This window comes from Lampris incognitus, chromosome 4, assembly GCF_029633865.1.
Source record: "Lampris incognitus isolate fLamInc1 chromosome 4, fLamInc1.hap2, whole genome shotgun sequence".
NCBI classification, from domain to species: Eukaryota; Metazoa; Chordata; class Actinopteri; order Lampriformes; family Lampridae; genus Lampris; species Lampris incognitus.
In genome coordinates, this window is record NC_079214.1 from 39,717,048 (window position 1) to 39,742,323 (window position 25,276).

The 25,276-nt window shown below is 41.2% G+C and overlaps 1 protein-coding gene across 2 annotated transcripts in view; it reads left to right on the plus strand.

Moving 5' to 3' along the window:
• The window catches only part of phkb (phosphorylase kinase, beta), a 164,156-nt gene that overhangs the window by 24,089 nt on the left and 114,791 nt on the right, over window positions 1-25,276 (plus strand). For both annotated transcript variants that reach the window (XM_056278286.1, XM_056278287.1), the window contains 5 exons: window positions 3,197-3,304; window positions 3,759-3,839; window positions 7,846-7,961; window positions 12,375-12,438; window positions 25,113-25,208. In XM_056278286.1, the coding sequence (XP_056134261.1) occupies window positions 3,197-3,304; window positions 3,759-3,839; window positions 7,846-7,961; window positions 12,375-12,438; window positions 25,113-25,208 (465 nt within the window). The remainder of the gene's footprint in view (window positions 1-3,196; window positions 3,305-3,758; window positions 3,840-7,845; window positions 7,962-12,374; window positions 12,439-25,112; window positions 25,209-25,276) is intronic.

Genomic DNA, 25,276 nt, shown 5'->3' on the forward strand with positions numbered 1-25,276 from the left:
AGTCGAGTTGGGTCCAAACAAAGCCTTTTCAGAGTTGGAGTGACTACCGTGCCTGTTTTGCCTTTCAGATCACAATAAATATCAGCAGGGGCCAGTTGCTTTATTCCCAAATGTTTAATTTGCTACTGAATCTGTTTGCTGCCAAAGGCTTCTTTCTCCCCTTTAAAACAATTTATTATTCTGTTTTTAATGGAAACCCTTACGTGGAGATTATGAATGGCAAAACAAAAGCTAAAATTGTCATGCAGTGGACCCAACGTGGACACACATTTATGCTGTTTCTTTTTTAACCTCAGGTCTAACATCTCATAACACCACACAGACCGGGATACCAATTGTTGTATACAGTTTCTGCCTTTGTAAACTGTTTTGTTTCATCTCGTCTTGACCTTGACAACCTAATTTAAGGGATGGCTTCTCTGTGTCTTAATTACAAGAAAGCATTTACACAATTAATTACACAGAGCAGTTCTCATTATGGCCCAGTCTCTGCCGCTTGCAGGGAACATGGTGTTTTTAATGGAAGCTTGACACAGGGCCACTACCGGGCAAATAACACCGAGCAAACCGAGCACCCATCGGCCACACTCTTTGCAAATGATATTAATTTGGTGTAAAGGAACCATGGAATTTTCCAGTGCATCAAAATGTGAGTCGTTATCGAGCTTTTCTTGAGTTTTGTTGAAGTGGAATTGTGAAAGTGAAGCGATGAGTATTGGCTCGTCTGGTAATGATTGACTGACTGTGTGCATTAAACCCTCTCATGATAGTCCAGAATAAAAGAAACAGGAATTGAGAGATGCTGCTGAGACAGATTTCCCTTAGCATTTGCTTTTGTTGTGCTTAGAAAAAAAAGGGTATCATTCTTTTTAGTTAGTCCAAAAACTTATCTTTTTATCGTTGTGATGGAGTCTTTTTCATGCTGTCTTTTCTTTCCATTTTTTTTGTAATTTTTTGTGAGAAACATCTATTGTTGCTATTATCCTATCATTTTGTATCTCATTTCCCATTCTTTCACTCTCTGTTAGAATCAATCTTCCTTAATCTTTGACGGATTTTTTTAATGTTGCAATTTGATCCCCTCATCGAGAAGAAATAAAACAAAATTTGTTTATTTTTTTTACTCTGCACCCAAAAGTAAAGCAAAAAAAAGGAATCGTTTACACGGTTGGTTCGAATCCCCGTCTTACTTCCGGCTTGGTCAGGTGTCCCTACAGAAACAATTGGCCGTGTGTGCGGGTGGGATGCCGGATATGTGTATGTGTCCTGGTCGCTGCACTAGCACCTCCTTTGGTCATTTGGGGCGTCTGTTCCGGGGGGAGGGGGAACTGGGGAGAATAGCGTAATCATCCCATGTGCTACGTCCCCCTAGTGAACCTCTTCACTGTCAGGTAAAAAGAAGAAGCTGGTGACTCCACATGTATCAGAGGAGGCATGTGGTAGTCTGCAGCCCTCCCCGAATCGACAGAGGGAGTGGAGCAGAGACCAGGACGGCTCAGAAGAGTGGGGTTATCGGCCGGGTATAATTGGAAGAAAAACGGGAGAAAATTTTAAAAAAAGAAAAAAAGAAATAGTTTGACTATCTGATGCGAGGGTCTAAGGACAGAATGTTGTATTGCTTTAAAAGCCCCTGAGGCAAATTTGTAATTTATGATTTTGGGCTACACAAATAACGTTGACCTGACTTGACTTGAGTACTAGACCAGACATCTACTTCTGTTGAATATTAAAGAAAGAATCAAAGGTAGTGTTAATATTTGATAGATGCAGGATAAATACATAAAGGCAGATCCCTAATATGAAAACCACAGCAGGAATTGGAGCATGGCAGTCTTAGGCTAGTTCAAACCTTAATATTGCATTGCACTACTTGAAACAATAAGGAAGATCTCAAAATATCCCTTGTGTAAAACCAGATTTAGAGCAGCCTTTCAGCCAAAGTAGGCTTAAAATGTAAACAGCAACATCTATTGTTAGCTGCTGCCAGAACAAACTCTCTCTCTATCTTTATCTCTCTCTCTCTTTTCAATTTCTCCTCTGCAGCACATGCACTTGCAATAGTACAATTGGAAGTACAACAGAGTACAGTATAACTAAGATGGTGGGTCTCCAACGGGACCTGACAAGGAGGAAGAGAGCGAGTGAATTTATGCAGAAAGAGAGCAAGAAGAAGGGTAAAGATAGAAGAGAGAGTGCAAGAGAACAAGGGGAGACATGAAATGGTGTATCAGCAAATAAGGGATGGACATCCAGGTGAATGGCAGGGGATTGGGGAAAGCAGAGAGAAAACAGTTGGATAGCAAAGTAAAGACAATAGAAACAAATGGGATGAAAATGGGAAATGAGACAAGGGACCAATTATTTTTAACTGCATGGCAGAGCCAGGGGACCAGCAGTGATTTGGTTCACAGTCAAACTGTGCAGCAGTATTGCATGTCAGTACTAATATGGGGTTTAGGGTGTGTGTGTGTGTGTGTCCTCTATATCTGAACCTTGTCTGTTTCAGAGCAATGGAAGATTGCTTAACTATACAGTATCTGTCTAAGCTCCAGCTGATTGGTCCCACAGCGTCATGTGTTACATACCAAATGATGGCTAGATTACAGTGTATTTTATTATTCCACACAGAATAAAGCACACATGGAGACTCTTTAACTTAATTCAGTCTAATTCAGTCTGGATTTTTGGGGACGGCACAAAGCCTCGTTTATGAACAGGCCATAGGTTTTGAGAGATAAACAGAAAGGCATTCTGCACTTGCTCTCTTTAGACTTTAAGTGTATGCACATGAATATCACTGTATTCTCTTGGATGTGTGTTGTATGTGAATGAGTGTGTTCATGCCTTTTTTTTCCCCTCCTGCTTTTTTGAATGCTGCATTTCTTCCCATAGCCCTCATTCCTGTGTGACAAGCAACCAGGCCAATAGATTAGGAGGCCAGTGAGTAGAATATACATGTTTAATGTTCTGACTCACCGGTCTCATTCCAGTCCTCCTTCTCTTTCTCACTCTGCCTCTCTGTCTGTCCGTCTCTCTCGATATATTACTCCCCTTCCTCTAAATCTCCAACACCTCTGCCTCACTTTCTCTTTCCCTATTCCCCTCATCCCTCCTGCATATCTTTCTCTGTCTTTATCTTTTTTCCCCTCACTCTGTCCTTCACGTTCGACCTCTATCTCTTTTGTTTTCCTCCCAGGTGGAGCAGTTTAAGCAGGACCCCAGCCCCTCCAAGTGTCTGCACTCGATGTTCAATGTGGACACAGGCGATGAGGTGCACTCCTACAATGACTACAGCCACCTACAGGTGGGCCATCAGTGGAATGAGTCTAAAAATATAACCGCATTAAGGACTGATTGGAGAAACAAATGAACCACGAAACTGACCAATTAATGGATAAATGATTCAGACAATCCATCTCTCTGATAGTTTGTGAATCTAATTTATTGTCTTCTCTCAGAGTTCTTTCAGAAACATGTTTTTGAAATTATTATACAGTGTGTACATGATAGGTAGGAAATACTCTGTCATTGTCTTAGTATAGTTTTGTCTCTTTATTTATTATCTGCTTGTTATGATGGTAGAACAGGAATGCCAGTTTCTCTTTGCATTGCGTTAATTTTACAATAATTAATTTCAGGTAAGTCTACTATTAAGGTCGTCCAATTCCAGTAGTGTTCAACTATGTGCCATTAAGAGCCCTATATATGCAGGTCATCATTCCAACTGAACACTAAAACTGCATTTCTTCCCTGTCCAGATTGATGCAGTGTCTCTCTTCCTACTGTACTTGGTGGAGATGATCTGCTCTGGTCTACAGATCATTTACAACACTGACGAGGTAACATCCATTAGGCCTAAATACAGTCGAAGTACTGTTGAGCCTTATGCCATCTCAGTTAATTACAGTTTCGCAGTACTCTTGAAAAGCTGTTCATTACATACCTTTCTGATCAATGAGGGCACATGTCTTAAAACGGTAAATTCTTGTTTGTGTAACATGTGCATGTCACCCTTAATTCTTTTTGAACGCAGTCCAGCCAAACTTGAGATCCTACTGATGAGAGCTAATTTTGAAGTCCCCCTTTTTTTTTCTCCTCAACACACAGAGTCTGTAAGGATTCGGCTGATTCTTTTGTACATTTTAGTACTCCCTCAAAAACACAATGCTTCCGTTGCCTACCAACATGGGGCTCGCCGGTTCGAATCCCTGTGTTACTTCCGGCCTGGTCGGGAGTCCCTACAGACACAATTGGCAATGCCTGCAGGCAGGAAGCCATATGTGGGTATGTGTTCTAGTTGCTGCACTAGCGCCTCCTCATGTCAGTTTGGGGCACCTGTTTGGGGGGGAGGGGGAACTGGGGGGGAATAGCATGATCCTCCCACGCGCTACGTCCCCCTGGTGAAACTCCTCACTGTCAGGTGAAAAGAAGCGGCTGGCGACTCCATATGTATCGAATTAAGCATGTGGTAGTCTGTAGTCCTCCCTGGATAGCCAGAGGGGGTGGAGCAGTGACCGGGACGGCTCGGTAGACTGGGGTGCCAAGTACAATTGGGGAGGAAAAGGAGGGGAAAGCCAAACATTTAAAAAAAAAAAAGATAATACAGGAATGCTATAAAATCATATAAAAAAGCAGTTGAATAAATGAATATATCTGAATATATAACTTGTATATGAATAAAAAAATATATACCAACTGACTGTCCCGCAGGTCTTGTCTGAGATCTAATTGACAAATGCGGGTGCGAAGACGGCTGCTGAGGCTGGCTGAATGGATCCGTATACTGCAAAACTGAGCTAGCTAGGGTTCCCTCCAAGGGTTCCTCTCAAATTTTATTAATTTGTCAAGTCTTTCCTTTTCCCTGGTGCTTTTATGTATCGGATGTAATAAAAGAACAAGGCAATGCGGCTGTTAAGTTTATACACTTTCCTTTTTTCATCATTGAGCCCTAAGGAGCCATTTGAACTTCATTAAATATATTGGTTAGTTTTTATAGTCTGCTCATTCTTGGCTGTACTTACAGTTGTGGAGGGGTGAAATTTGTGCCGGCGGTAAAATAAACCCTTTTTGTTTACGAGCTTCAGCTTATCTTCAATATAATAAGGACATTGTAACACATTATGCCACTAACCAATTACAGAACTCACACTGTTTACAGAGAACTCTCCCTAATAACATATTTTTCCCATCCCTTACTCCAAACAGCAAACAAACCTCCAGTGTAGATTTTTTTTTTTAATGAGGGCACCCCTGCTTGCATGGCACTTTTCTCAATTTGCATGTTTAAACTCTACTAATTGGATTGCATAATGTACATTAAAAGGCATTAAAGCCGTGTGTGTTCCAATATCCCTTTGTTATTGGGCCTCAGAACCATTGACGAGGTAATAGGACATTTAATATACATATTTGTCGCTGCTATGTAAAATACAGCTTTTCAAGTAAACCCATTATTCCGCCGTTGGCTATTAGTCGGTTATCAGCTGTTACTGTCTGTGAAGTCCACCAGAGGCTTTCTGTTGCCTTGTGAAACTGCAGCGTAGTCGTTTTACAGAAGGGAAAACGAGCTGCTGCTAAGACTGAGACCTCAACGCTAAATATGATTTTATATCAACCTCCTTGTAAGAATTTCTTTCACTCACATGCAGCATGAAATGCTGTGTCCCTCCAGTGTGTGTGTGTGTGTGTGTGTGACTTTTACATGGGAGTGGTGACATACGAGTAAACAATTCTCCACATGCACCTGTAAACTTATGGAATAAAAAGATATGTAAATCCATAAATAGATAAATAAGTAAATGAAAGGGAACTTGGCCAAGATAGTGGGTTAGTGGCAGAGAGACAGAGAGGCTCCTTTGGCCGGTGGGCAGTAACATTCATTAAGATACCATTAAGATACTATAAAGCTCCCCTCGTTAATCTCTTTCCTCATAAAACCCCAACTTGGAGACCCAGCACCTACCTGTCTATTTTTAAACAGTCCACCCTCCTTACCACACTGGCCTATTTAAACACAACACAAGCTCTATATCTCTCTACCTCTGTCTCTCTCTCTCTCTGTTTTAATCTCCACATCTTTGTGTGTCGTCCCCTTTCTCTTTCCCCCTGTCTGCTGCATGGTCATATTAGATTAAATCTCAAATCATTCACACGCGTACCCACACACACACACACACAGACACACACACACACACACACACACACACAATTAAGCCTCTAAGCCATCAAACATTATATGTCTGTCCCCTTTACTTTCCCGGGCGATTGATTTTGACTTGTCTCTCAGATACAGTCCCTTCTCCATAGCCCATGAGGCCAGATGAAAGACATTACAAAAATAAATAAATAAATAAATAATCGAAAAAAAAGGCCTCAATATTTTAATGTTATGTGTTTAGATAATGTCTTCAGATATAAGCTGATGAGTTTTGCAATGCCTGTCATGGAGGGTTGATATGTTGATAATTAGAATTTGGTCATTAATGGGTATGTTACTTATATATCCTTTGAGCGCTATGACATGAGTAGTTGATTGAGAAATGTAACTATTGATAATAACTACCATGCTCCACTGCCCCATGTACATTGTATGTTGCGCGGGGGTAAGGTTCATCTCGAGGACTAATTAGGAATCAGATTTCTCACTGACTCTGCTAACCTATAATATTAGTGAGATAATTGCAAAACTTACTACAGGTCAGCATCGAAGGTCACAATCCACATTGGCCGATCTGTGTGTGTGTGGGGGGGGTTCTACAACTCTCTCTCTCTCTCTCTCTCTCTCTCTCTCTCTCTCTCTCTCTCTCTCTCTCTCTCTCTCTCTCTCTCTCTCTCTCTCTCTCTCTCTCTCTCGGTTCTGTATTTGTTTTCCCCTCTAGCAATACTTATGTGAATTTGAAATTGTAAATAAGAAAAGCCTAATGGGAATGCCAAAATATGGAAGAAGCTCCTAAATATAACAAAAATGTTAATGGTCGCTTGGTGGGGAAAAAATAATCTTGTTGATAAAGAGATCATTCAATAAAAGGGGTGGAATGGAATTTGACGAATGTCTTGAGTGGGAAGTAAATTGGCACTAAAATGTCAACTCTTCTCCAATTGGTCCCTTAGTCTTTGCAAAGGGAGATAGTTTAATCACTTTGAAAAACGGCTGGTTGAAATGCAAGGTATTTTGCATTTCAGTTTTTAAGATTTTAACTTTTTCAGCTTTTTAAAAAGTTTGCTCCAAATTCACTTAAAGAGGTAGTAAACTGTTGTTTTATGTCTTTTGAGCTGAAAATATGTTGGTATCACCCAAGGGTGGTAGAGCTGATTGCCCTCATTATACATGTGACAATAAAGAGACCACATCACACAGTGAGAAAATCTATGCTTTTTTCTTTCTCATGGGGAAAATGCACATTACAATCAACCCCCTCTGAATTATGTATGTGAAATGAGGGCATTAAAGAAACAGAGAACCATATTACATCAGTGATACATATGCAGTTCAGAGCATAAGACCAATAAATGTGAGGTGAACAGAATGAAGACACGCCAGCATTAGCCAAATATACTCTTTTGTATAGACTTATGAGAAGCTGGGACAAGGTGTTCTACTTCAACACTACCCCCCCGCCCCACCTACACACACACACACACACCCACACACCACCACCACCGTCACTGTCCTCTTTATGTATACCCCTTTTTCCCCCCGTTTTTGAAATATAAGTGGACAGAGAGAGTTTACAAATGAGTGCTTAGTTACTCTTTAACATTTGGATGAAAAAATATCTAGGTGTAATGGATAAAGGCTTAGGATAAGCAATAGCTTTACTTTGTGAAATTTTGCTCTGATTGCAGGTATCTTTCATCCAGAACCTGGTTTTCTGTGTGGAGAGGGCCTACAGGGTGCCCGACTTTGGCATGTGGGAGAGAGGCAGCAAGTATAACAATGGCAGCACCGAGCTGCACTCCAGGTCTGCAAAGAGGCTGGCAAGATACACATATACCCATGCACATTAACTCACACATACACACAAAGGCATGCGCACTCGCACACACTCACAAGACACAAACATGTCTTTAGTTTTAGTTCAGCTGGTAGTGAAAATGTATTGGTACATTTCAATGAATTGATTGACAGTTGCTCTTAACTCATCCCTATTCTGTATACCAGTGAAAGTGTATGTGGGTCTGTAAAGTTTTCCCTGTTTATGTTGCCTCTGGTTGAGTCATATTGTGATTCTGATTCTGATTTACATAACTGTTACATAAATTGTTGGAAATATCTACCTGCCATTGTATCATATTTATACCCATGCCTGCTTTAGTGATAAATACAGTGGTGCAGTGCTTACACTGCTGCCTCACAGCAAGAAGGTCGTGGGTTCGAATCCCATGTGGGGTGGTGTTGGCACTGGGGGAGTTTGCATGTTCTCTGCAGCCACAGCCCAACACAGCTCCCCCTGCAGGCCAAAAAGTTCCCAAACAAGCGCAACTTTCTCACCATGCATTACATCCATTTGAAAATGTTTGCCCAAGTTACATTTTCTGCTATTTTACATAATATTTTTTACACATTCATCTCAGTAAAGGAGATAACTGCATCATTCAGGGGGGATAACATGTTAACTGTTGCCTTTTTAATACTTTTGTTGTTGGTGTACGTACATAAGACAATCACTAACCCAGAAATAATGAAAGCTTTGTAGTTGCTCATTGTAATAGTTACTGTCAGGTAGGACTTTTTTTTCTGGGAGAAAGGTAACATTCAGAAACAGGTAGCATCCTTTTCTGCTTGTAGTAATTGTGAAAGACCTTTACCAATAGATCCAACTACTTCAATTTAAACCCAGATTCAACCATGTTTTAATTGTTTGCTGGTGGGGAAGGTGTGGGTGTCCTTTAACTCTTGCTGGTACCCTTCTGTCACAAATCACTCCTGACCCTCTTCTCCACCCACTCCACCCTGCCTGCACTCTCTTCTTCACCTCTCTTCTGCACCCCCCATTACTTTGGACAGTTGACCCCAAGTATTTAAACTCATATACCTTCATCACCTCCACTCCTTGCACCATTACTTACCATTGCACCATTATTCACCATTGTCACACTTCCCTCCTACATATCCTGCACCACTCCTACATCCTTCTATGCAACTCCTGTCTTCCTCATACAATACCACACCTTCTTTCTCGGCACCCTGTCATATGCTTTCTCTAAATCTACAAAGACACAATGTAACTCCTTCTGGCCTTCTCTATACTTCTCCATCAACATTCTCAAAGCAAGCGTTGCATCTGTGGTGCTCTTTTGTGGCAAGAAACCATACTGCTGTTTGCTAATCGTCACCTCTCCTCCTAACCTAGCTTCTATTACTCTTTCCCATGTGGCCGATCAACTTTATACCTCTGTAGTTGCTACAGTTCTGCACATCACCCTTGTTCTTGAAAATCAGTACCAGGATTCTTCTTCTCCACTCCTCGGGTATCCTCTCACTTTCCAAGATTGTGTTAAACAATCTAGTTAAAACCCCCACTGCCATCTCTCCTAAACATCTCCATGCCTCCACAGGTATGTCATCAGGACCAACTGCCTTTCCACTCTTCATCCTCGTCATAACTTCCCTCACTTCTTCCTTGCTAATCCACTGCACTTCCTGATTCACTATCCCTACATCATCCAACCTTCTGTCGCTTTCATTTTCTCCATTCATCAGCCCCTCAAAGTATTCCTTCCACCTTCTCAGCACACGCTCCTCACTTGTAAGCACATTTCCATCTCTATCCTTGATCGCCCTAACTTGCTACACATCCTTCCCAGCTCGGTCCCTCTGTTTAGCCAATATGTGCAAGTCCTTTTCTCCTTCCTTAGTGTCTAACTTCTCATACAACTCACTATACGCCTTTTCCTTTGTCTTTGCCACCTCTCTCTTCGATTTACGCTGCATCTCCTTGTACTCCAGTCGACTTTCTTCATCTCTCTGACTATCTCACTTCTTCTTTGCCAACATCTTCCTCTGTATAATTTGTTGTGCTTCCTCATTCCACCACCAAGTCTCCTTGTCTTTCTTTGTCTGTCCTGATGACACATCAAGTACCTTCCTAGCTGTCTCCCTCACTATTTCTGCAGAGGTTGCCCATCCATACGGCAACTCTTCACTACCACCCAGTGCCTGTCTTAATTCCTCCCTGAACTCCACACAACAGTCTCCCTTCTTCAACTCCCACCATTTCCAAAGTCATCCTACAGACCACCATCCGATGCTGCCTAGCTGCGTTCTCCCCTGTCACCACCTTGCAATCTCCAATCCCTTTTAGATCGCACCTTCTACATAAGATATAGTCCACCTGTGTGCACTTTCCTCCACTCTTGTACGTCACCCTGTGTTCCTCCCTCTTCTTGAAATATGTATTCACCACAGCCATTTCCATCCTTTTCGCAAAATTGACCACCATCTGTCCTTCCACATTTCTCTCCTTGACACCATACCTACCCATCACCTCCTCTTCACCTCTGTTCGCTCCAATCGCCACTCTCTCCTCCTTGGATACACTCTCCACCACGTCATCCAACTCACTCCAGAATTCTTCTTTCTCTTCCATCTCACACCCAACTTGCGGGGCATATGTGCTGATAACATTCATCCATACACCTTCGATTTCCAGCTTCATACTCATCACTCTGTCCAACACGCTCTTCACCTCCAGCACACTGTTGACATAGTCTTCCTTCAGAATTACCCCTACCCCATTTCTCCCCGCACTCGCACCATGATAGAAAAGTTTGAACCCACCTCGGATACTCCTGGTCTTACTCCCCTTCCACCTGGTCTCTTGCACACACAGTCTGCCTACCTACTTTTCTTCTTTCCATCATATCAGCCAGCTCTCTCCCTTTACCAGTCATAGTGCCAACATTCAAAGTTCCAACTCTCACCTCCACACTCCTACCCTTCCTCCTCTCTCGCTGCCTCTGGACATGTATTCCCCCTCTCCCTCTCCTTTGCCCAACAGTAGCATAGTTTCCACCGGCACCCTGCTGGTTAAAAGTACCGGTGGCGGTCGTTGGTAACCCGGGCCTCGACCGATCCAATATGGAAATCTTATTTATGATCCGCATATTTGATTTGGCAAAGATTTTACACCGGATGCCCTTCCTAATGCAACCCTCCCCATTTATCCGGGCTTGGGACCGGCACTAAGAATGCACTGGCTTGTGCATCCTCAGTGGCTGGGTTTGCATCCTCAGTGGCTGGAAAAAAAATGCATCCAGTAAATAAAATTCTGTAACTGGGTGTTGGCCTTCAATGATTTTAGTCCACAGCCTTTCATCTGACACATCTTTCTCTGGAGCTGTCGACAAAACTATTGCAACATACTGCTGTTTTGGTCCTCTTTCCTAATTTCATAGTTCGCCCCATCAAGCCTGTCAGGCATCTTTCTCAGTCTGTCTGTCTCTCGCTCTCTGTCTGTATGTCTGTCTCTCTCTCTCTGTCTTTAAGGCTGACAGCCCCCTATCTCAACACCCTGCAATTTGGTCAGAAAATCAATAACCTTTCTGAAAGCCAACATGTAGCTGTACCTACTGGCTGCTGCTAGCCATTCTGCGAGAGAGAGAGAGTTTGTGCTTTTTGGGGTCTGTTTCTGCAGAGCTTTTTTCCAGGCTGAATTAGCCAGTCGTTCTATGTAGTTTTAGCATTGATTTAGCCTCTGCTAATGGTACTGAACCCGTTTTGATGTGTCAGCAGAACTCCTGAGAGTTATGGCTGACTCTCTCTCTCTCTCTCTCTCTCTCTCTCTCTCTCTCTCTCTCTCTCTCTCTCTCTCTCTCTCTCTCTCTCTCTCTCTCGCTCTCGCTCTCGCTCTCTCTCTCTTCAAGCCTTCAGTGCTTGGTACCCTTATAAGGCAGGAGAACTCCAACCCTTCTCTCTCTCTCTCTCTCTCTCTCTCCATCTCGCTCTTCTGGCTTTTTGCAGAGAGATCTTTGCAGGGGAGAAAGGGAAGCAAAGTGACAGTGAAATTGTCTCAAATTTTGTCTGCGTTGCAATCACAGTAGCCAGCCGGTGTGAAATTCAATAGAAGATTTTTAAAGCGATTCATTATCTTCAGTAGGCCACAATTCAAGAAACCCTCAGCTGTATTGAGCACTTGCAGATAGCGGTTTGAAATCCAAACCCCTCTTGTCTCTGAACACCTTTACATATTCCCATCATGCACACACACAGAGACATTACCAGTGCCTATCATCATTTTCAATCACATTATATGGATGCTTTGGTGCAACAAAACACCTTGATTTACATCAGTCTGTAAAATGTGCATGAATGTCAGTGAGGTTAAATCTATTGTTTATGTTGCAATAATTCTCAGCTTCTCTTATCCCCACAGCTCTGTGGGCATGGCCAAAGCAGCTTTGGAGGCCATCAATGGATTCAACCTCTTTGGAAACCAGGTATTTAAATAATTCACCCCCACACACACATATGTTCCACTCATACCAGTGCAGCACATGTCTGACAAAATGTGAATAAAGGCTAGATTAGAGATGGACAACCCAGTTTCAGTTTTGAAAACCTGCAGAGGCCCATTACATCTTCATACATCAGCGATACCTCAGTGGTTTCACCATGCTACCACCTCCTGCGAAGAATGATTGAATTCACAGCAAGCTGTCGCTGTCTAAATGACTAGAAATCATCCACATCATTAGTGCTGTTGTACTTTGTTTTCCAGAGGAGAGAAGGCAGAGTGCGACCATCAAGAGTTATGTCAAATATGCTTGTATTGCGCTGAGCAGTGCTCATATATTCACTGACTTTGAATAATGTGGGTTTTTTTATTGTTGTATTGGGGGGGGGGGGGGTTGCAGGGGCCGTTTTTTTTCTTCCCCTCTGCCTCCAACAGTCTTCTTTGGTACATCCATTAGCAAATACTTTTGTTTTACTGCCCACATAGAGGAGAGTCTGAAAATGTGGGGCATTCATTATACCTGCTTATTTATTGGAGGTTGAAGTCTCTCACTTACCAAATCTCCAATTATTGTCTTTACCCCCTTTGTCTTTCTGAGGCAACAGTGGATCTAAAATTCTCTGCCTTTGTCACCCCCCCCCCCCCCAATTGTTATGTGATGTTGTTGGAAGAACTTGAGTGTGAAGGAGGGCGGAAGAGGTTTGTCAGGGAGTAGACGTGCAAACCACAAGGTCCCAACTTCTATACATAGCTATGTTATAATTAGTTTAAATGGTCTGATTAAGTGACTTTTTTATCATGTTATTTTGAAAGTCAACAAAGTATTTTAGTTTTTGGAAAGACTTTGACAAAAAATTTCTCCCAAACCTCTCAAAGCCATGCAAGGTAGCAACTTGGAGGCTACTATCAAGAACACTGTAGACACCAACATGCTACAGGCATTAAGAAAGATAGTCAAAGAAGTTATTCAAAAAGAAAACAACAGCCTATGAGAAGAGATCAAATGACCCATCCCTCTGATTAAAATTGCCCTAGATGAATGTTGTGAAAAACTGTGTGATCACGAAGAAGGGCTGAATAATTTGGATTCCCTCTTGGAGGCGACAGAGACACAGTATGCAGTTTAGTAGTGATTATAAAAAAAAAAGATACTGGCGAAAACTGGTGATCTGGAACATAGGGGAAGATGATGCAACTTGCATATCTTAGGAGTACCTGAGGGTCTGGAAAAGGGAAATCCTACACAAATCATTGCCAAACTTGTACACGACATACTTGGGGGTCCTAATGGCTTGGAGGGGCCCATGATCCTGGACATGGCTCATCAGGATGCGGCACAGGTTTCTCATTAGGGGGACCAACCGTGGCCGTTCATCCTTTGAGTTCACTACTTCCAGGAGAAGGAGTGTGGCCAGGCAGCGTGTGGCCAGGCAGAAGGGACGGTTGGAGTTTCAAGGAAAGCAGAGCCTCATCTTCCCAGATTATAGTGTTGACTTAGTAGAGCGACATTCAATAAGGTGAAAGGACTTCTCCAGAAAGAATAGAGGGTCAGGTATGGTCTTCTATATCTAGCTCGTGTCTGGGTCTCCTTCAATGGGCAGATAAAAATGTCCGAAACCCCACAGGCAGCGAAGGACTTCATCATGACCAAGATCCGACCAGTCCTGTTTAAAGGGAAAAAAAAGGTTACAATATACTGTGTAATAACTTGACTAATGTAATCAATCCCCAACAGATTTTTGTTTAACTCTTTAAAGGCCTAACCAACTATTTGGTCGCTTCGTAAATTTCATTCATCTGTCAATACAGTTATAAAGCTTTCAACATAGGCTGGAACTACGGAACTAGTTTGTTTTTATTTTTGTTTTTTTACTTTATTTATAGGATTTTTTTATTTTTCCCAAAAATACACACACAGAACACAAAAATCAAAACACACAACCCCCCCTCCCCTGGACACCAAAAAAAAACAAAAAAACATGCAAGTCAGAGAAAAAAGAAAAGAAAAAGAAACAAACAAACAAAATCATCAACTAAACATGTATGAAAACAAAGGGGCTTTGTTTGTTACAATTGGAACCACTAATAGTCAGACACCTAGTGCTAAGTACATGTATGCACAGTGCTCCATAGCCTTTCGGCTGACATTATAGCCTCTACATGGCAAGTGGTGCATTTCCATTGACAACAAACTGAGGCCATGGGGTTAAAGGGCAGGTCCCAGTGGGGTACGCTCATCTTCTTTCCCCAGGTGGTCTGGGTGAGTTGATATTTAAGTTACCATTGCACAACCGTCTTGAATTATAAATAGGCTGCCCATGTGGGGTGTTGCTGTGGTAGAAACGGGAGCTCTCTAGCATGATGTGATGGTCATTATAAAGTAAATTTGCCTTTTTTTTCTGTTGACTCTCTTTATCGGTGAATTGAGTCATTGATTGAATATATGGATTACAGTTCAGAAAACCTACACTACCGTTCAAAAGTTTGGGATCACCCAAACAATTTTGTGTTTTCCATGAAAAGTCACACTTATTCACCACCATATGTTGTGAAATGAATAGAAAATAGAGTCAAGACATTGACAAGGTTAGAAATAATGATTTGTATTTGAAATAAGATTTTTTTTACATCAAACTTTGCTTTCGTCAAAGAATCCTCCATTTGCAGCAATTACAGCATTGCAGACCTTTGGCATTCTAGCTGTTAATTTGTTGAGGTAATCTGGAGAAATTGCACCCCACGCTTCCAGAAGCAGCTCCCACAAGTTGGATTGGTTGGATGGGCACTTCTTTGAGCAGATTGAGTTTCTGGAGCATCACATTTGTGGGGTCAATTAAACGCTCAAAATGGCCAGAAAAAGAGAACTTTCATCTGAAACTCGACAGTCTATTCTTGTTCTTAGAAATGAAGGCTATTCCATGCGAGAAATTGCTAAGAAATTGAAGATTTCCTACACCGGTGTGTACTACTCCCTTCAGAGGACAGCACAAACAGGCTCTAACCAGAGTAGAAAAAGAAGTGGGAGGCCGCGTTGCACAACTGAGCAAGAAGATACGTACATTAGAGTCTCTAGTTTGAGAAACAGATGCCTCACAGGTCCCCAACTGGCATCTTCATTAAATAGTACCTGTTAGAGCCTGTTTGTGCTGTCCTCTGAAGGGAGTAGTACACACCGGTACTAAGCTGTAATTTCTCCAGATTACCTCAACAAATTAACAGCTAGAATGCCAAAGGTCTGCAATGCTGTAATTGCTGCAAATGGAGGATTCTTTGACGAAAGCAAAGTTTGATGTAAAAAAAATCTTATTTCAAATACAAATCATTATTTCTAACCTTGTCAATGTCTTGACTCTATTTTCTATTCATTTCACAACATATGGTGGTGAATAAGTGTGACTTTTCATGGAAAACACAAAATTGTTTGGGTGATCCCAAACTTTTGAACGGTAGTGTACTTGTTAAAGGGACAATGTTTGAGATTAGGAGTGTGTATTGTGATCTCAGCAAAAGCTAGCAAGCTTTGGGAATCTTGTGTTTTTTTCTTTAGAGGGTAACACTGAGTATAATGGGGAGGCTGGGTTGATGTTTTTGCTTTTTGTGTTTGTTTTTTATCTTTATTTATTTTGTCTTGTTTAAATATATTAAGGTTGACTGTACTTACATGGTTAATTCAAATGTGTCAAAAAATGTATAAATATGATTCTTCATATCACCCCTTCTACGAATTTAAATGATGATACCTACACCCTCAACTTTAGAAATAAATGGTTGCTATATTAACTTTATCAGCTGGAATGTTAGGGAACTTAACCACCCAATCAAATGTAATAATGTATTCTCCCATCTTTTGCACCTCAAAGTACACATCACATTTCTTAAAGAAACTACTACTACTACTACTACGATTACTACTGCTACGATTACTACTATTACTACTGCTCCACATTTCTTCAAGAAACACTCCTGAAAAATATAGACCAAAAATGGGTCGGAAATATGTTCCATTCAAAATTCAATAGTAAAGCTAGGGGTACTACAATCCTTATTCACAAATCTACTCCATTTATTGTTTCTGATGCAACAGCTGACCCAAATGGTTGTTATGTAGTTGTGATTGGCTCATTATTTAACACCCCTTAAATTTTAGCAAATGTGTATTCCCCCAATTGGGATGATAGTAATTTGTTCAAAAAAAATCTTTCACTCTTGACCTGATATTGATACTCACCAATTAAAACTTGGGGGAGATATTAATACTATTATGGATCCAGCACTAGACCACTCCTCAACAATTTCCCTGATTCTATGGATGCATACACAGTGTGGTATTTGCTCAGAATTTGCAAGGCTTGAAAGGTTCATGTAAAGGGAAATATGTCAGGTAGACAACAGCTTACATTTTAGCCCCCCAGCTACATAAATTAGAATCTACCCATATAACCCCTGAAATCAAAACCCAATTTGGGACATATTACCATGGATCTCAACAAGATAAATGAGAGTTTTCAATATTTCTATTCTAATCTTTATAAATCTGACTCATTAAACAAACCTGAATTATACTTTGGATAAATTGCCAGTTACAACTTTAGACCCACATTTTAAAGATCATCTAGAAGAGCAAAAGACCTTAGAAGAAATTAAAATGGCCATCAAATCAATGCTAAGTGGAAATTCTCCAGGCCTGAATGGCTTTCAAGTCAAATTTTTCAAACCGTTTAGTGAAAGCTTATCTCCACTTTTATGAGTGGACATTGAGTGAACATTTTATGAGTGGACATTATGACATTGAGTCCCTTAATTCAAAATGTCTTCCCCCTACACTTGAACAAGCAGCAATCTCACTTTTTTGAAACCAAATAAATACCTATTAAAGTGTTCCTCATGCAGCCCAATATCCCTTTTAAATGTGAATTTCAAAATATTGTCTGAAACGCACACCCATAGACTAGAACAATATTTGCCCTCCATGATTTCTTCAGATAAAGTGGGATTCGTGAAGAGTAGGCATGGCTCCTTCAATTTACACAGGCTTTTTAGTATTATATATATATATATATATATATATATATATATTCTCCATCACCTCCACTGCCTGATATTGCTTTATCGCTTGATGCTGAAATAGCTTTCAACTGTATGGAGTGGGAGTACTTGTGTGACACCCTCAACAAATTCGTTTTTTTTTTTGTTTTTTTTTCATGGATAAAACTCCTATACGGTTCACCCATGGCTGGTGTTAGAACAAATACTTCGCACTCCCCCCATCTTCCACTCCATCATGGAATCAGATACGGATATCCCTTTTCTCCTCTCCTGTTTGCAGTATCTATTGAACCATTAGCGATTAAGCTAACAGACGATGAGGTCAAGGGAATCCAATGGGCAAGCCAAGAACATAAAGTGTCGTTATATGCTGACAATCTTTCACTCTACATTTCTGACCCTATAATTTCTCTTCCGCATGCATTTGCCATTTTTCAAAACTTTGGTAGTATTTCAGGTTATAAATTAAATATGCACAAAAACGAACTACTTGCTATAAACTCTAAAGCCAGGGAGATTTCATTTAAAGCCTTTCAATTTAACAATAGATGGATCACCTGACCTATTTGGGCATCAAGGTTACACATTTATATAAAGTTATTTGAGGAAAATTTTACCTTCCTTCTTGAGTGCACTGAGACAGATTTTCTGTCTCCCGTTATCACTAATTGGACACATTAATGTTGTAAAAATGAATACTTTACCTAAATTCTCATTTATTTCAATATATACCAACTGGACCGATATATTTCTGCATTTATTTGGAATAGTAAACCCCCGAGGATTTATGTGTTCACCAGGGAGGATGTGAAAAATTACAGCTTAGCTTTCTTAGACTGTGAAATTGCAATTGGTGATGGAAGATAATTGATTCTTGATGTTTACCTTAAACCAGCACGTACTGATCAGTGCTTAAGTTTTGACTCTCATCATCCACTGGAGCACAAACTAGGAATTATCAGGACGCTGTCCATCAGTGGCCGGGGAAGGGGAGAAGTCCCACACTAAACAGGCCCTGGTTAAGTGTAGTTCTCTTAACTGGGCATTTGTCAAATCCGGGAAGACGCCTAAACAGTGCACCAGCCAATCAAAGAGAGAAGGACAACAGCTACCTAAGCATAAACCAGTGGTGACTCCATATGTGGTGGGAGTGTCAGAAAAGTTGAGATGCATATTTTCCAAACAACACATCTTAGTTGCTTCAAACCCCAAAACACGCTGCGCCAGAAATTGGTCCACCCCAAGTATCAGGTCCCCCAGCACAAACAGAGCAATATAGTGTATGCTGTTAAGTGCCGGGAGGATTGCCGTGACTTGTACATCGGGGAAACCGAACAGACACTGGCCAAGAGGATGGCACAACACAGAAGAGCTAACGCATTAGGCCAGGAGTCCACAGTCTACACCCATCTACAGGCCAGTGGCTACTTTTTCAAGGATGATGATGTGCACATCCTTGATAGGGAGGAACACTGGTTTGAACGGGGAGTCAAAGAGGCCGTCTATGTGAAGAGGGAATGACCATCCCTGAACGGGGTGGGGGTGGGGGGGTGTGCTAAGTGTACATCTGTTGCCATCTTACAATGCTGTGATTGCAAGCATTCCCAAATCTTCTGTTAATAGTACACATGGCCATTGAAACTCTAACTAATGGTCATACATATTTGCATATGAAACTGATCGTTGGTTTCAGTTGTTATGCAACTGTATTGTTTATAAGGGTGGGGATACCTGCAGTCAGTTTAGACTGAAGAGGTCACTAAGGGCCCAGACACACCAAACCGACATCAGAGAACTAGCGGTGACAAAGGCCAACTGTTGCGTTGCTTCATGTCGCCTGCATCTGGGCCAAAAATTAGCACTTAAACACATCGCAAAGGCTACAGCCAACAGCCAAGTAGCATGTACGTTCTGCACCTGCGTGAGAGGAAATAACTCTCCATACCAACAGGTGGCGGTAGTCTGTATCCGTCATTCAAAATTTGAAACCAGAAGACCCAGAACTGTTGATATACAAACCGTAAACAAAGCAGCATTTGTTTAGCATTTTCACTCAACTCTCACTCACTACAGGCAGTGTCATAATATAGCTGATCAGCTGGTCTTTATTCATTCATTCATTCATTCATTCATCTTCAGCCACTTCTCCCGGGTAGGGTTGCGGTGGCAGCAAGCTAAGTAGGGCACTCCAGACATCCCTCTCCCCAGCAACGCCCTCCAGTTCCTCCTGGTGGATCCCAAGGCATTCTGGGTCTACCTTGGGATCTCCTCCCAGTTGGCCATACCCAGTAAACCTCCAAAGGAAGGCACCCAGGAGGCATCCTAATCAGATGCCCAAACTCATTAAACAAACCTGAAATATTTTGGATAAATTGCCAGTTACAACTTTAGACCCACATTTTAAAGATCAACTAGAAGAGTAAAAGACCTTAGAAGAAATTAAAATGGCCATCAAATCAATGCTAAGTGGAAAATCTCCAGAAGTTCCTCCTGGTGGATCTCAAGGCATTCTGGGTCTACCCTGGGATCTCCTCCCAGTTGGTCATGCCTGGTAAACCTCCAAAGGAAGGCGCCCAGGAGGCATCTTAATCAGATGCCCGAACTCATTAAATAAACCTGAATTATATTTTGGATAAATTGCCAGTTACAACGCCCTCCAGCTTTTTTGTTTCCACAGATATGTCACAGTCATCACCACAAAACAAGCAGTGTTGTTTAAAGTGAAATGGTGGCAGTGATGATCTGAGGGTTTTTTGTTTTGGTTTTTTTTTTTGGAGAAGGATGAAGCACGGACACAGTACTAGATTGATGTGTATAGTTTTTACGACATATTTTGTGCACATCAGTGGATGAAAGGCCAGTCAACCTCTCTGTGATTCCATCCCCTCGCTGCGCGCTGCTTTTTCGAATGGTATCCAGTCCTCTAGTCACAGTAACTGCCTCCTCTGCTAAGAGTTCTTTATCAAACAGAATGCAAATGCGGACAGTGTTTACTGTTCTGGATCTTCACTTCTTGACATACCCTGAAAAACATGAAAAAAAAAACGTCCTGATACTGTGAAAGATTAAGAAAAAACAACATGAAGCTGAATTAGGACATATTTACAACATGACATCATGACACCACGATGGGGTCATGATGTCATGACGTCTATTTGATGTCATGATATAGCTTGTTTCATTTTGAAGCAGTCTCTTTTTTCAAACAATGGAGATGGCACTGCAAAGAAGTAAATGATGAACTTGTGTGGACTGTATTTCTTAGCTCAAACACTATTTTCGACATCAGTGTCACTCATGACAACATGATGTCATAACAGGAAAAGCTCGAGGAGGATACAAGGAGACTTTTAGTATGCTTTTGAGGATGGTTAAAGGATTGCATCCAGCATTTTTCAGCTTTTTACTAATTTTTCCGACCTTGGCGAAAAAATGACCTAATATTACTGGACTACCAGTCCAATATGGTGGCGATGCTGATGTATTGCAGCAATGGGCCAAAACAGCCAATGCGCCATCTATGTGTCTATGGAGAGCTCTATCTACAGAGACACCAGCATGGCCTTATATTGAATTGTCATACTGTGGTAAAACCTCACTACCGGCTTTGCTTGGGTCAGCTCCTCCATCAGAATTATATACTTACTAGTGTAATCCTTTGGTATATCATTCTCTTGGAATCTGGGTACAGTGTAGGAAAAGGTTTGGATTACATTCAATGTCAATTCAGGCACCAATTTATTCTAATTATGTTTTTCTGCCCTTTATGATAGCTTCTGCTTTTAAGATCTGGAACAGTAATGTATACATAGTTTTAAGGACCTTTATATATAGATATGATATTTCCCTCATTAGCTCAGTTGACTCAAAAATGTAATATCCCACAGATCCGTTTCTTCCGTTATTTACAAATTCAAAATTTAATGGATAACTGATATCCCAAGTTTCCCAATTTACCAGCTTAAACAGCTTCGAATTTCCGACATAAACATGCACAACAGAGGAGTAATCGAAATGATATATACTATATTATCAACTTTGCATTCCCCCTCTCTTTGCACTATTACATCCCAGTGGGAAGATCATATGAAATAACTGATCACAACTGACAGTCCATTCTTCAAAGAGTGCATTCTTACTCAATTTGTGCTAGGCATGGGCTCCTACAACTCAAGGGCTTACACTGCCTTCATCTGTCGAAGTAAAAGTTGGATAAGATTTATCCAGGGGCAGATCCCTTATGCAACAGATGTAAAACAATAACAAAATCCCTCATTCATACTTTTTTGGACTTGTCCAAATCTTCATAATTATTGGACATCTATATTTTATGTATTTTCTGAGGTTTTTGGAGTCGAATTTACCCCTGCCCCTTTGATTGTAATTTTTGGAGTAGTACCAGAGGACATGCTCCTTCCCAGACATTACTCTAATGCTGTTGCTTTTGCTTCCTTACTTGCTAGACACCTTATACTTATAAAATGGAAGCAGGAGGCCTCTCCCACACACAGTCAGTAGGCTGGAGAACTTATGAGGTTTTTACACATGGAGAAAATAAAGTATACATTGTATGGCACTACAGGTAAATTTTATAAGAAATGGCAACCATTTCTGATACACATATATGTGAACGCTTAAACTGAGTACTCTTCCATAACTTCCTATCAATCCAAAATTACTATGTAGATTGGATCTTGACAACCGTGACTAATTTTGTGTATGAATGTATGTGTACTTATGTTTACATTTTGATTTTGCTGTTTGTTTATATATGTTTAAAGAAAGAATATAGTTATTATTTATTTATTATTATTATTGTTATTATTTTACTGATACTGTGTTTTATGTGATATTTCTACTTTTCAATTTTTTCCCCCCATTTTAGTTCTGTGCAGTTTGTCTTTCTGTTTTTCTGGGGGGTATAAAAATTGACATCATGCAAACTTTTGTATTTTGGTGTTTCACACTGTGTATTACAAAGCTGTTATGTTGTTGAAGAAAAGGAAAATAAAATTTAAAAAAAAGAACTTGAGTGTGCATTACATCGCTGTTTATGTTTCTCTGCTAATGGGTTGTGAAATAATGGGTTTAAATGTTCCTGGAAATGGATTTTGTCCACGGGCTCTGCTTGTTGAGGGAATCAGTTTATAGAGGGCACTGCTTTATGAACCATGTTGTCTGGGGCTCTTTGTGTGTGTTTTGTGTGTGTTGCATGTGTGTGTTTGTGTGTGTTGGTGTGTTTCAGTACATCATGTCTCTCTCTGTGGGGATGGCAGTGCTGAGCCTATCCACTTGATTATTAATGATCTCTATCAATCTTGATTTCCCAGCTGACTCTCAGCACTTTGTCAGCAAAGAAGAAGAAGAGTCTTTATTTGTCTTACAGCTGACAGACTGAACACACACACATGCAGGGAATAGTGGCTGAAGAAATGTTACCTCTGCATTTTCCCATCCTCGGCTGACCTTCCTCCAGGGACAGCCAGAAGAAGCCGGCAGCCCTTTCCTTGGGTACTCGGGGACCAATTCCAGATGGATATCCATGTCATGGTCAGGGACAAGTCAGTAGAGCATTCTACATGTTTTTATATGGATTCTTTTTGATGTGGGAGGAAATCCACGTGATTACAGGGAGAGCATGCAGGGTACACACAGACAGCCACTGTACACCAAAAGGCATGGGGAGAACATGCAAACTCCCTCAATGCCAACACTGCCCCAGGCAGGAATCAAACCCAGGACATTCCTGCTCTGAGGAGGCAGTGCAAGCACTGCACCACCGAGCCACAAAACCCAAGTACCTAATTTCCTTTCTCCCCAATTTTCTCATTCCTCCTCCTATGACATCTTACACTGCCAACAGACACTTGCGGACGCAAATTAGATTTATTTGGATCCCTGTGCCAGATGAGCAGGCATCATCAGTTTCATTACCTGCTTTCAATGATCTCTTGTCACATTTTGCAATCATAAGATATTGAACCTGTGTAATAAATGGCAATCAGAGAGACAAACCGAACTTGCCAAGAGAAGGTCCTTCATGTTTTGAGCTCATCATTAACTTGACAGGGCTTTCTACTTAAGAGTGGACAGCCACATCTGAGGTGACATCAATCTGTTTTAGGACTGTCACTAGGTTAGGCTTTTTGTCCATCAGCTCATCAAACTTTATTGATATAGCTCATTTTGTACTCAGATAAATGCAATGTGATGTGTTTTACATGATAGTAAGGTCAAAGTGAGGGAAAAAGAAAAGCAATTAACTATACATAGGATAAGTGTGTGTGTGTGTGTGTGTGTGTGTGTGTGTGTGTGTGCGTGCGCGTGTGCAGGGTGAATATGATGGCTTATGCTTGTATGCATTGATGTGACTGTGATGACAGGCAGTGCAGGGAAAGGATATCAACTCGGGATAAGGTAAAGTGGGAGGAGGGTTGGCAGAAGTGAACAATGATTTGGACTGTTTAGTTTTATGAAAAACACAGTGTCAGCCCACCAAATGAAGAGAAATATACGAGAGCTCTTTTAAAGCCAAACGCTCTCTTGGGCAATATGCCTTGACTGAGATTTTTTTTGACGTAAAAAACTACTGCTACACTATCAACACTGGTCCCCATCAGGGCCACCTCACTGACTTGTCAAAACTGCTCACCTCTGAGGCCCACAATCCACTGCAATATGCAAATGGGTACAGGAAGCTTGCTGATTTGACTAAAAGCCCCGGCCAGACCTGTTTTGGAAAAATGGACTCTGGCGATATTCATACATAATGTATTGGACTTGCATTAGAAATTGCTTAGCAAGTTGAGGAGTGACTTGGTTAGCTGTACGTAAGCGTTGCTGATGAACAGGCTTGCAACAGAAATCCAGGCTCTTGTGAACCAAAAACGATTGGTTGGTTCCATTAGCTAAGTGTGAAACCCGCTGCCTCTGCTACAGGGTTTAGGTACACATGCAATTTTTGGTGGATTGAGGGTTTGCATTGTGGGGGCTTTTGAAGAGGTTGAACTACGCTATTGTTGAAGCCCTCCCACACAGGAAAAAGCAAGCATTCTCATTGTGAAATGGGTGTATGTAATGTTGTATAACAGCTTTGCCATTGTTGTTGCTGCAGTGTTTTGATCTGCAGGGGTATGACATCTTGTTATTCGTGACCATTTAAAAGTTGTGTCTTTTGTCATTGTACTTATTAAGGTTTTTATTTTATTTTATTTTATTTTACATTTTTTATAAGTGCTTATTGGGTTGTTCCTCAGCTGGGTGTGTGTGTGTGTGCGCATGCACGCATGTGTGTGTGTGTGTGTGTGTGTGTGTGTGTGTGTGTGTGTGTGTGTGTGAGTATGGTGTGTGAGTGTGTGTGCGTGCGTGCATATGCGCTCAGTTCTTATGTGTTGTTTTGTGTATATGTGCACCAGGATACACACATACACTTTAAGTCTATTTGTATCTGTATCTGCTTATATAAATGGGAAGCATTAAAACTTCAGCCTTGACCAGGTTTTAACCAGCTTTTGTGTGTGTGTGTGTGTGTGTGTGTGTGTGTGTGTGTGTGTGTGTGTGTGTGTGTGTGTGTGTGTGTGTGTGTGTGTGTGTGTGTGTTTTCATGTGTAGGGTTGCTCCTGGTCAGTGATCTTTGTGGACATCGATGCCCACAACAGGAACAGGCAGACCTTCTGCTCTTTGCTACCACGAGAGTCTAGATCCCATGTGAGTTGACAAACATCTCTCTCTCCATCTCTCTCATCATCATCAGCTCTCTCTCTTTTTTTTTTCAC